Source organism: Stenella coeruleoalba (assembly GCF_951394435.1).
Source record: "Stenella coeruleoalba genome assembly, chromosome: 2".
In the NCBI taxonomy this organism is placed as follows: Eukaryota; Metazoa; Chordata; class Mammalia; order Artiodactyla; family Delphinidae; genus Stenella; species Stenella coeruleoalba.
The window spans coordinates 105843192-105856629 of NC_137147.1; the positions used below are offsets into that span (position 1 = coordinate 105843192).

Genomic DNA, 13438 nt, shown 5'->3' on the forward strand with positions numbered 1-13438 from the left:
ATCCCAATGGGTCATTGTAAAAGTGTACATTTATTCACTCAGTATCTGTTGAGCAACCACTCTGTGTAAGCACTGGGTATACAGTGGTGAACAGAAATAGTCCCCACCCTCAGAATGCTTAGTCTAATCCTTGAATGAGACTTGTCATGACAAGTTATATATATGGATATATGTTATATATATAACATATATCCATATATGTAAGGTATATATGCTATATTACATAGATATTGTATCTACTGTAAGATAATGTTTGGGGATTACGTAATAATGTCATCTTATGTTCAGTTTTATTTTTCACCATGTGTCTTGACTATGCCCCCAAACAGGTAGTGCTAAATAGTTTTATGTACTCATTGTTATATTTGTGTACTTTTTTCTTTCTTTTCTTTCTTTTCTTCCCTCCCTCCCTTCCTTCCTTCCTTCCTTCCTTCCACAGGATGCAGAGCATAGGGCCTTGTTCCTCTTGAATGTGGTCCTCCATGTGGGTAGTTAAACCAGTTTTACCTGCCTGGTGCTTTTTGAAGTATCTTTAAAGTAGTGGTCAGAAGACTTTGTCTAGTTGAGATTACCATTAAAAATTATTAGCAAGTGCTGTACAGTTTATCTCTCAGCCTTTATGCCATTGCATAGGCCTCCCAAATAGCCCTTTAGGACCACTGGATGCAACACAGGCAGCCACCTGTTCTTTATCATTAACAAGTAGGTATTCTCTGTTTACAATTCTCAATTCAGAATATGAAAAACTGCCTAGTTCTGAGGAAACTGTCCTTATTTTGGCTTCAGGTTCAATAAGAGTATGGCCCTTTGGCCCTTAGTCTACTGTATGGCTTGCTTGCTTATTTATTTATTTAGTATGGCCGTTTTAAAAGATTGTTTCCTTTTACGTAACTTAGAGTTTGATAATTATGGTTTGCTTTGATCTTAAATCTCACATGAAAATTGGGGAAACAGGAGTAATTTCTAAGAATCTTAGACTTTTACAAAATACTGTTATCATCTTGCCCATGAATTCATTTGGTAAATGTTTAAATTCAGGTACCAGCCATTAACTGCAGGTAAGCTAAGGTTACCTTAGTCTGATGAGGATATAGTGGACATTGGTCAGCCTCAAATTTGAACCCTAGTTTATAAGCTTTTAGCGTGCCACCTGATCCTTCACTTCAAAGGTTATGCAGTTACCTCAGTTAAAGAGAAACCGTTTGCTTTGACAGATCTTTAGGGTTAATACTGTGAAATGTCTCTGTTGAGGTATGCAGTAGCATTTGTATCCATAGTAGGTAAATGTATTTTCACTATTCCAGATACCAAAGTTTGTGTCTCAGTAGCTAAATTGGTTCTGTTAAATATGTAATCTTGTGGGATAGTGGTGTTGTTACTGCCAGTAAAGCATTATTTATATTAGTATATTTGAGTATCAGACTTGCTTGGGAGAATAGGTATGCCTTATAGATTTCAAAGGTAATAAATAGAATAGATTCTTTTCTGATTGCAAGTTAACTATTTTTGAGCTCTTTACACACAGCCCAACCTTATCTGATACTGTTCTAGGAGCTGGGGATAAAACAGTAAGCGAGACATTCAGCCCCTGCCCTCATGGAGCTTACATTCTAGGGGTATTTACTTATTAAAAATAAAAGGCTTTATGTATCCACATTTTGTTTCAAAAAAAAAAATGTAGATATTGGTAGCACTGTCTCCCATCTAGCTTTAGAATGTCCAGGTGGAATAATCATGTTATAGAGTTCTTCATTCATGCATATTTATTTGTTAGTTTGTGGTGTTTTGCCTTTTGTCATATTTTGTTAATAATGTGTTGACATAAGCAGGTTAGAATCCATTGCATCAAATGTTTGAGCATCTACTGTGTGTAGTTCACTGTGATAGGTGCTGGAAATTCAAACAGGGAATAGGATGCTATCCCTCTTCTCAGCAGGCTTACAGTATAGTTGGGGAAATGGAGCACATAAATACAATAGGTAAATAACTCAGTACTAATTCAGTTCAACAGATATTTATTGAATGCCTGCTGTGTAGTAGGAGGCACTGGTAACAAGGATGAAAATGACAGGTTCCTGCCCTGAAAGGTTAAGGGCAGGTTAAAGTCAAATAGGCATTTACAGGGCTTCCCTGGTGGCGCAGTGGTTGAGAGTCCGCCTGCCAATGCAGGGGACACGGGTTCGTGCCCCGGTCCGGGAAGATCCCACATGCCGCGGAGCCTGCGCGTCCGGAGCCCGTGCTCCGCAACGGGAGAGGCCACAACAGTGAGAGGCCCGCGTACCGGGGGGGGGGGGGGGGGGGAAGGCATTTATAATATAATAGTGCAGAAAGTGCTACCGGGCATAGTAGGGTTTCCTAGTCTAAGTTGTGGGGGAGGGAATGGAGTAAGAGCTGATAATATAAGCTTAAACAAAAAAGACACATTGGAGTTAGCCAGGTAAGGAGGAGAGGGACAAGGGGGCATAGGAAAAGTGTTCCACATAGAAAGGACAACTTTTACAAAAAACCCAGAGGTAAGAGAGAATTTAGTATGTTCAGGGAAACTGCAAATACTTCACTATGCCTGAAGCATGGATTATTGTTGAGGAATGGTGAGAGACAAGGCTAGAAAAGAAGGATGAGAAAAATCCTGAAGGACCTCTGGGCTTTATTTATCCTGGGGGTTAGTGGGGAGTCGTCAAAGAATTTTAAACATTGGAGGGCACATCATTAGATTCTCATGTAAGGCAGATGACTTGGATGCAATGTGTGAAGCATGGATGGAAGAGGGGGCTCATGTGAAGTGCCCAGAATTTGGTAGAGAGTACTTAAGGGAATTAAGGGTAATCAGAATGAAACGTTGCAAGAGAACTGAGACAGGGTTTCCTGGAGGCTTTAAAGGGCAATTGAATGGTGAAATGAGAGAAAGGAAGCCCTTTTGAATTGGTTGTACACAGCAGAGGTACCTGGCGTAGTCCCATAGATTGGTTAAGCAGTAGATTACTGAAGAAGGAGGACTGGTTGGTGATAAAATTGGAGAGGTTAAATCCTTGATCCCTGGCAAGTCACTGACTGTTTTAGCACAAGATACCATGTCTGCTAGGTCACCTGATAGATTCTAACTCTAGTAACAGCATTTGGGAGGGCCAGGGTAGTTAGTGAGAGGGAGTGGCAGGGGTCACATTAGTTAGGATTTAGGGGCAATAATTAGACCTGAATTTTGATGCAGCTGGCCTTGGCTTCAACACTTAAATCAATTTATTATCTTAATTGTAACATTTTAATCAATTTATCTTATTCTCAATATTTTAAAGGTTTTATATGAAACATTCTGAGAATTTTGAACATACTTAGTATTCCACTAAATCTTGGTTTCAGACTTTTTCCCCTTATTCTCTTTGAAGTCTACATAGTTCTGAGCTCAACAGTATTTAGAAGTTTGCATGTGACCATTTTCTTACACACTCCCTTAGAATACCCAAGTAGTATTTGTGTTTTGTATGTCTTTTATTGGTCAGATACATAATTATTAGAAATTTTAGAAAATATAGTGCTTTTATAGTCACTTGTTAACAAGTCAGTGTATAGTCTAGATTTTCTCCATGTGTGTATACATACATGCATACTTAACATACATATATGCATTTCACCAAAAGGGGGTCATATTATATAAACTACTTTGTAACTTAATGTGAGCATCTTTCCATGCTAGTAAATAGATAAATTACTCAGTTATCCTCTGAATAAACAGATCAGTGGGGGTGGGGTGAGGGGTAACAACCACCCAAATTTCAAAATCTCATTGAATAATTAAATTTTACCACCTTCCTATTTTTATCAGCTTCAGTATCAGAAACGGCACAGCAGCCATCTGAAGAGGAAAGCAAGTCTCTTGAAAAACCAAAACAAAAAAAGAATCGCTGTTTCATGTGCAGGAAGAAAGTGGGACTTACTGGTAAGGGCCTAAATCACATGATTTAAAATTAAGATTTTATTTATGATGATGCATGACTTACTATTAATGGCTTCAATTAAGATTGTTTTTGTTCCCATATGAGTTAATAATAGATATGCTTCACCTTCTGAATTTTCTTAAATAAAAGTAGCTTTAATTACATACCTAATAGTAAAATGAATAGCTTTTCTTTTAAAAATTCATTTCAGCTGAGTTTGAGAATATTAGACAGGTAAGGTCAGTGCGCCAGGTGCTGTGAAGGGGCAAAGATGTGGCTCCTGCCTTCAGAGAGCCGAAATTGTTGTGTGTGAGAGAATATTTAAGTCCTTGGTGAACTGTGAAGTACTTTCTCTATGTAAAGTAGCTAGTCACAGGTTGTCATGAGGGTTCAGAGAGCTCATATGTAAGGTGATAGCCGCGTGCTGCCACGCAATAAGTAATCAATACATGTTGACTACTGTAACAGAGCTGTTAGCTGGGATTGTTATTAAGAGAGGGAGGGGCTTCCCTAGTGGCGCAGTGGTTGAGAGTCCGCCTGCCGATGCAGGGGACACGGGTTCGTGCCCCGGTCCGGGAAGATCCCACATGCCGCAGAGCGGCTGGGCCCGTGAGACGTGGCCGCTGAGCCTGCGCGTCCGGAGCCTGTGCTCCGCAACGGGAGAGGCCACAACAGTGAGAGGCCCGTGTACCGCAAAAAAAAAAAAAAAAGAGAGAGAGCGGGAGAAGAAAATGTTTGAAATATTACTTGGATATTTGGCAAAGAGAGTACATTTAAGTGCAGTCAAATAGATTTCTTTGGGAATTCAGGGATGGATGTGATTAATTTATATAAAAGAAGAGGAGTAGAGGCCCATCAAAGTCATGAAGGTAGAATGTTTCAGCTGGGTCTTGAAAGATGAGTAGGACTTAATAAGTGATGGAAATGGGAGCATTTCAGGCAAAAAAAAAAAAATACCTTGAACAAAAGCTCACAGAAAGGATAGGGCATGTTTAGGGGACCGTAAAAGGGGATTGTAGCACAAAATATATGAAGAAGGGGGTTAGATACCACCATAGAGATAAGGCTAATGATGTGTACTGTGGTTAATTGATGGGGAACAGTTGCAGCTATAAATAGTTACCATTTATTGTTTACTATGTGCCAGACATTGTGCTGAATACTCTAAGAAATTGGCTTAAGAGGAGATAAGTTTGTTTTTTTAAATTTATTTTTGGCTGCGTTGGGTCTTTGTTGCTGTGCGTGGGCTTTCTCTAGTAACAGCGAGCCGGGGCTACTCTTCATTGCGGTACATGAGCTTCTCATTGTGGTGGTTTCTCTTTTGCAGAGCACAGGCTCTAGGTGCGCGGGTTTCAGTAGTTGTGCCACATGGGCTCAGTAGTTGTGGTGCATGGGCTTAGTTGCTCCGCAGCATGTGCGATCTTCCCGGACCAGGGCTCAAACCCGTGTCCCCTGCATTGACAGGCGGATTCTTAACCACTGTGCCACCAGGGAAGCCCGAGATAAGATTTTGAGTAAATTGTGTTTTAGGAAGGTTTATCTGGCTAAGGTGTAGATAAAGAGGAAAGGAGATTTACAGTCTGATATCAGAGATGTTTAAGACTGGCCCATGCCTTGGCAAATGTATTTATTTAAAGAGTACAGACGTGAACAAGTAAGGCATTTTAAAGTGTACATATTTAGCATCAAATACTGTCTTTCTAAACCTCAGAAACTTGGACTTCACGATTAGAAAGAAGGCTGCGACTTAGTAATTTCTGTCTTGTCAGTCTAGTATTATTCTTGGCTCCATTTTTCATTCATTATTATGAAGTTATAGGGGAATTCCTTGGCGGTCCAGTCGTTAAGACTCCACACTTTCACTGTCGAGGGCCCAGGTTCCGTCCCTTGTCGGGGAACTAAGATCCCACAAGCTGTGTGGTGCAGCCAAAAAAATAATAATAAAATTTTAAAAATAAAAGAAAATTATGAAGTTACAGAGTATCTTTTTGAAGTTTAAAAAAATTTGGTAAAGGAAGTTTACATCAAATGTCAATGTTTAAAATTTTGATTCCTATCTTCCATTTCCAGTAATTCCATCATACCATAAAATCCTAATTTGGGGGTGCAGGACTGGTTTTATTTAAAGACTATCCACACTGCTTATTTCTCTGTTTTGGCTTCAGTTCTTGGGGCATTTCCCTAAAATCAGTAGCATTTATTGCATGTTTACTATATGTTAGGCACTTAATACTTCCTCATTTAATTCTTACTGTAACCGATTCCAAAGTTAGAGATGCAGAAGCTAAGGGTCAAGTAATTTGCCTGTGTTAGTAAATAGATTCAGGCTTAGGCAACCGTAACATCTCATGCTGTAAATCACTCAGCCAGATTACAGTTCACCTCTCCATTGGAGGTTAGCCAAGGAAAGCTAATATACTATGCTATTTGTTAACAGTTCTGTCAAAAGTTTCATTTCCTCTTCCTTAATTAAATCTTAAGATTGCCTTCTGACAGTATGCTTATTTTTTCACATTGTAGTATTTGAGGAGTGTTTCAATTTAGCAACCCTGTTTTTGATAGGAAGCAATTTGTGTCACGGGTGAAAACTTGAGCTCAGAGAAGTGGTTATGACTTGGTCTGCTGATACAAACTTGTATTTGTATTTGTAGGTAGGAAAAAGAAATGAAGCTATCAGCTATGGATTTTGAGAATGTTACTAGGTTGTGAAACTGCTTGTTTGGAATGATTCTTTAGATTGCTGCCCTAAATATATGATCTTTTTAACATTAATTATGCTAGAGAGTTTAATATTTTTAGACCTTCCATTCAACTCACGTATGTGTATTAATCCATTTTCAGGGTTTGAATGTCGGTGTGGAAATGTTTACTGTGGTGTACACCGTTACTCAGATGTACACAATTGCTCTTACAATTACAAAGCTGATGCTGCTGAGAAAATCAGAAAAGAAAATCCAGTAGTTGTTGGTGAAAAGATCCAGAAGATTTGAACTCCTGGAATACAAAATCCTTTGACCATCTGCAAACTAAAAATTGACTTGAGGTTTTTTTTCCTAGTCGTTGGGAATGTAGAGCAATGTATCTTGCATAGACCTTTTAATCATGCATGTCATCAGAAGAATAGATTTTTGTTTTTGTTTTGAAAATGACTCTGAACATTTATTTACATTGCAGTTTCTGTGGCTGAAAAGACTTAAGTAAACTTTACAAGTATTATCCTTTTAAGATCATTTTAATTTTAGTTGAGTGCCGAGGGCTTTTATAACAAACGTGGAGAAATGTTGGAGGGCTGTGATTTTTCCAGTATTAAACATGCATGCGTTAATCTTGCAGTTTATTTTCTCATTGTGTATGTATATATAGCTTTTCTCTGCAGCACGATTTCTCTTTTGATAAATGCCCTTTAGGGCACAACTAGTTATCAGTAACTGAATGTATCTTAATCATTATGGCTGCTTCTGTTTTTCATTAACAAAGGTTATACATATGTTAGCATATAGTTTCTTTGCACCCACTATTTATGTCTGAATCATTTGTCACAGGAGAGTGTGTGCTGAAGAGATTCTAAGTTTGTGTGTTTTTAAATTTTTTTGAGCAAGGGAAGGAAAAGCTGTATGCATTTCATTGCTGACTGCAGGTTTCTTTCAGATTGTGTTCATTGGTCTGTGTGTATACAATATGAAGAATGATCTGAAGTAATTGTGCTGTATTTATGTTTATCTACCAGTCTTTGATTAAATAAAAAGGAAAACCATAATGTTCCCTTGTATTACTTTTTCTCTTATTCTTTCTGGTAGTTCATTTTGACTTTGGTCCTTCAGTTTTCTACTTTACTTAATTTTGTGAGATGAACTCACATCTGTTTGTGAGTAATCTTAGGATGACAAACTGTGATCTTACATTCCTGTGAGTCGAACATGTCATATTTTCTAGCTCTTGTCTGATTCTCTGTTCTGAACTCTGTCACACTGAATTAGCATCTAGCAGAAGCTTCGTTTTGGTAGGATTAGAGAAACAAACAGCATAGCTCAAACACGGCAGTTGGAGAATTGTGAAGTAGAAAGACCTCCAAAAGACCATTTGTCCTGTGGTTTCAAACTTACCTGGCCGCCAACCTTTTTAAAACTTGAAATATGTAAACAGATTAAAATAGTATTTTACAATACAAATGTCTATGTTTACATTTGTTTGCTTACTACTTGTGTACTCTTAGTATGTATATTGTACCTTCATATGTCATATGTAATGATGGCTTAGCATTGAAATCTGTAAATAAGAGAAAACCATTATGACTATCTCAATAGATCCAGTTAAAGTATTTATTAGAATTTAATACCCATTCATGATAAAAACCCTTGATAAATTAGGACTAAAAAGGAATTTCCTTAAGGTGATAGTTTCTATGTAAAACCAAATAAACAAAAGACAAGCATCTTCCAAAAAGAGGAAAATTCATTTCCCTTTAAAGTCAGAAACAAAGGGCTGGTTTTCCACTATCAGTGCTTATATTAAAAATCGTGTCAGAGATCCTAGCCAATTTTATAAGAAATAGAAAGTAGTAAACTCATTATTTGTACATTACGTGTTTGTTTTTTAGAAAGCCCAAATAAATCTAAAGAGAAAGTACCAGAAATACAGGGTTTTGTTAGGTGGTAGGTGTAACATTAATTTTCAGAAGGCAGTTGCATTTCTTTATAGCAGAAACAACTAGAAAACTGGAGGACATCTTTTACAATACCAAGTACCTAGGAAATTAACAATGTATGTTGAAAACCTCTTTAAGAAAAAATTCTTAAACATTAAGAGATAACTAAGACCTCAAAAAATAGACATGTTCGTGGCTAGGCAGACAATATCATGAAGATGTCATTTGTACCCAAATAGACCTATAGATTCAAAGCAATTCCTATCAAAAATCCCACCAAGTTTTCTCTTGGAACTTATTAAAGTGATTCTAAAGTAAAAGATAAAGGAGAGCAAAAGGCTAGGACATTTCAGAAAGGAAGGAGCAGGGAGGTGGGCATTTTTCCTGCTGATGTTAAGACTCACTGTGAAGCCATGTTAATTAAAATAGTGTGGTATTAGCTAAGGGCTGTACAGAATCCCAGTAGATTAGACCAAAATGCCCAGAAAAAGCCATGCATGAGCTGAACTTGGTATAAGAGTGGTGGGACACCACACTGGGGAAAGGAGACTATTAGATACTGAGAGCACAACTCAGTGTGGAAAAAGGTGAAAATTGATCCCTATGTCATACCATAGGGGAAAAAAATTAATGTCTTAAATGTAAAACAAAAGTTTTAAACTCTTAAAAAAAAAAGATGATTACTGCTTAGACCTTGGGATACAGAAGGACTGTTTAAGACACAAAGCATTAACTGAAAGTATTATTGATGAATTTGTCTATTAAAATGAGGCATTTTAAACCAAAAATACCTTAAGGTATCTTCAAAGAAAGGGAAAAGCCAAGTTTCAAACCAGGAGAAGTTACAGTGCAAATCAAGACCATAGTAAAATACTATTTTACACTCATTCAATTGGCAAAAATGTAAAAGTCTTGCAGTATCTAGTGTTGGAGGGATTCCACACAATCTCTTAAAGTTTCCTGATACTAACCAAAAGTGGTTCAATCCTTCAAATGCTTTGGTAATTAATACCTTTTAAAGTTGGACTTTCAAACATCCTATAATCCAGAAATTTTACTCCTAAGTGTATACCCAAGACAAACTTGCACATAGGTGTAACAGGAGACATAGGAATTTTCATAGCATTGTTTACAGAAAGCAAAAATCCAGAAACCACTCAAGTCCCCACTGAAGAATGATGGGTAAATAAAATGTGATATATTACAATGGAATAGAAATACAGTGATCAGAACTAGAGATCCCTACAGACAACAAAATAGAAGTACCAGATAGTAAGCCAACACCTTTTTGCAAGTCACGTAGATGGAATTTATATGAAGAGAAGGCAGGGTAGTGATGACAAAATTCAGTATGATATCCTTAGATGGGAAGAGGCCAGGCATGTGGTACCATATGATCAAGGCCTTGACTTTTTTAGACATAACTAAAAGCAGGCTATGTGTGAGCCAATGCTGAGAGTCTTATGAACCAAGAATTATGATTAATCCAATTTCCTGTACCTGAAGTCCAAAGTCATAATTATGAACCTTTTTTATGACCACATGTTAAAATCGGGAGTTTTGGCAATGATTTGTTTGTTATTTTTTTTCTCCATGCACATGGTTTATTCTTAAAAACTTTTATTGAATATTTAGGAAAAAGTCCAAAATACAGGTAAATGAGTCAAAAGAGGTAATCCTTTTTAAAGATAATTATACAAATTGCTTAATTGCGACTTTAGTTCTAAGTAACTCAGCTTACTAGTATGGCTGACCATTTCTAATGTAGATGGTTAGTTGTTCCATGGTGTTTCTAGATAAAACACCAAAACCATGATTCATGAAAAAGATTTTTAAGTTGGACTTTTTTACAATTAAAAATTGTTCTGCAAAAGACATTGTTAAGAGAACAAAAAAACAAGCCACAGACTGGGAGAAAATAGTAGTAAAACACATAAAAGACTTCTAAAAATAAAAATAACTCTTTATGAAAACAACCCAATTAAAAAGTGGTCAAGGGGCTTCCCTGGTGGCGCAGTGGTTGAGAGTCCGCCTGCTGATGCAGGGGACACGGGTTTGTGCCCCGGTCCGGGAAGATCCCACATGCTGCGGAGCGGCTGGGCCCGTGAGCCATGGCCGCCGGGCCTGTGCGTCCGGAGCCTGTGCTCCACAACGGGAGAGGCCACAACAGTGAGAGGCCCACGTACAGCAAAAAAAAAAAAAAAAAGTGGTCAAAACATCAAGACACCTCATCGAAGATATACAGATGGCAAATAAGCAAATGAAAAGATGGTCAACATAATATGTCATTGGAGAATTGCAAATTAAAATGAGAGAGCACTACATACCTATTAGAATAGCTAAAATCCAAAACAACACCAAATGCTGTTGAGGATGTGGAGCAACAGGAACTCTCATTCATTGGTGATGGGAATGCAACATGGGACAGAAGAAAGTTTGGCAGTTCCTTAAAGCTGATCAGAGTCTTACAACCTAGCAGTTGCACTCCTAGGTATTTGTCAAATGAATTAAAAACTATGTCCACTCAGAAATCTGTACCCAAATGTTTTTAGAAGTTTTATCCATAATTGCCCCAAATTGGAAGCAACGAAGATGTCCTTCAGATGTACCAGTAAACTGTGGTATATCTATATAATGGAACCGTATTCAGCAATAAAAAGAAATGGGCCGTCAAGGCACAAAATAACATGGAGGAACTTTAAATATATTGCTCAGTGAAATAAGCTGTCTGAAAAGGCTTGCTACTATATGACATTCTGGAAAACGCAAAACTATAGAGACATTAAAGAGTGGTGGCTATGGGTTTAGGTAGAGGAAGGAAGGAATAAATAGGTGAAGCACAGGGAATTTTAAGGCAGTGAAACAGTCTACGTGACACTGTAATGGTGTATACATAACAGGATGCATTTGTCCAAACGCAGAACTGTACAACACAAAAAGCAGAACCCTGGGAATTCCCTGGTGGTCCAGTGGTTAGGACTGGGTGCTTTCACAGCCAGGGGCCCAGGATCGACCTTGATTGGGGAAGTCAGATCCCACAAGCCACGAGGCACAGCCAAAAAAAACCCTAAGGTAGACCTTGGACTTCAGTTAATAATATTGTATCAATACTTGTTTATCAATGATGACAAATGTACCATACAAATCCAAGATGTTAATAATAGAGGAAACTGTGTCAGGGCAGGGGTGTATATGAGAACTCTTTGTACTTTCTGCTTAATTTTTCTGTGAACCTGACACTGCTGTAAAAAATAAAGTCTATTAGTTAAAAAGACAAGGAAAGTGGCTGTCCTCTGTTGGTAGGTTCAGACAACTCTGTAGAGACCCCTGCAGAGGATGCCTGGGACTGCTTCTTCTGGCTTTCTGGTTTGGTCTACTTTTAGGTAGCATAGCACACCTTTCACCTTAAAAAAGAAAAAAGTCACGTTAAATTTCAGGGCCATGGGACACCACTACATACAGCAGAGTCTATAGGTGTACTGTCTAGTAGAGTAACCACTAGTTTATACGTGGCTTTTTAAATTTAAGGGACTTCCCTGGTGGTGCATTGGTTAAGAATCTGTCTGCCAGTACAGGGGACATGGGTTCGAGCCCTGGTCCGGGAAGATCCTACATGCTGCGGAGCAACTAAGCCCGTGCGCCACAGCTACTGAGCCTGCACTGTAGAGCCCATGAGCCACGACTACAGAAGCCCGCGCGCCTAGAGCCCATGCTCCACAAGAGAAGTCACCGCAATGAGAAGACTGCACACCGCAACGAAGAGTAGCCCCCGCTCACGGCAACTAGAGAAAGGCTGCGCGCAGTAAGACCCAAGGCATCCAAAAATAATTAAATAAATTTATTAAATTTTTTTTTAATTTAAATTTTTTTAACTTATTCTTTTTGCGGTATGCGGGCCTCTCACTGCTGTGGTCTCTCCTGTTGTGGAACACAGGCTCTGGACGCGCAGGCTCAGCGGCCATGGCTCACGGGCCCAGCCACTCCGCGGCATGTGGGATCTTCCCGGACCGGGGCATGAACCCGTGTCCCGTGCATCGGCAGGCGGACTCTCAACCACTGCACCACCAGGGAAGCCCAGGAGTAGAGCTTTTGATCTGAAAACCTTAGGTAAGAGAGAAGCCGGTCTAAACTTAGTGCTGTATTTCTGGGTTTTCTTAGAAAGGAAGGAGCAGAGATGTTTATGAGAGACATATTTCAGTGGGCAGTTGTTGTTGACAGGAAAGCAGTGTTTGGGGAGAGAGGCACTGAGAATTGTCTCTGCAACTATGCCAAACAGGTTGGATACAGAGTACATGTTAAATGTTGAAATTTCTCTGCATTTTTGGGTACAGGATGTGACCCACAGCTAAAGCTCAAAAAGACCCTGAAAATTCAGATGGGAAAAGGAAAAATTTGGATGGGAAAACTCTTCGATAAGTATTCATACAAAAAAGCAAAACAAAGTTATAAGTATCTTGTTGAAATCACAGAGAAGGAGGATCTGAAAAGTTGCATGTGCTTTGATAACAATAAACGAAAGCTCCTTGTATGGTACACATTATTATCCAGTCAGTTGTCACTGATATTCTCTCTACTTAACATGCTGCTTATTTATGGGTCTTTCAGATCCTGCTTAAATCCAATATGGCTTTGAGGTAGTATTCCATCAAAACATGGAAACAATAAAAGCAGACTAAAGACAGAATAAAAGAGGGCAGGAAGAAGAAAATTTGTCTTGCAAAAAACCCAGCCCTGATTGAGCTGGTTCATTTGGGTCTACTTCAGAATTATCAAGAAAAAGAGGAAAAAACAAAACAAACAAACAAAAAGGGAGCTATGATAGAGACCGAGCTCTTCAATGAAGCAAATATCTTCTCTCCTT

The 13438-nt window shown here is 38.5% G+C and overlaps 1 protein-coding gene across 4 annotated transcripts in view; it reads left to right on the plus strand.

Moving 5' to 3' along the window:
- The window catches only part of ZFAND6 (zinc finger AN1-type containing 6), a 75949-nt gene extending 67893 nt beyond the window's left edge, over window positions 1–8056 (plus strand). For 3 of the 4 annotated variants that reach the window (XM_079910065.1, XM_079910064.1, XM_079910063.1), the window contains 2 exons: window positions 3821–3934; window positions 6774–8055. In XM_079910065.1, the coding sequence (XP_079766191.1) occupies window positions 3821–3934; window positions 6774–6922 (263 nt within the window). In that variant the 3' untranslated portion in view covers window positions 6923–8055. Of the gene's footprint in view, window positions 1–3820; window positions 3935–6773 lie in introns of all 4 variants that reach the window. The other variant, XM_079910066.1, reaches the window with a different exon arrangement.
- The last annotated feature ends 5382 nt before the right edge of the window (window positions 8057–13438 follow it).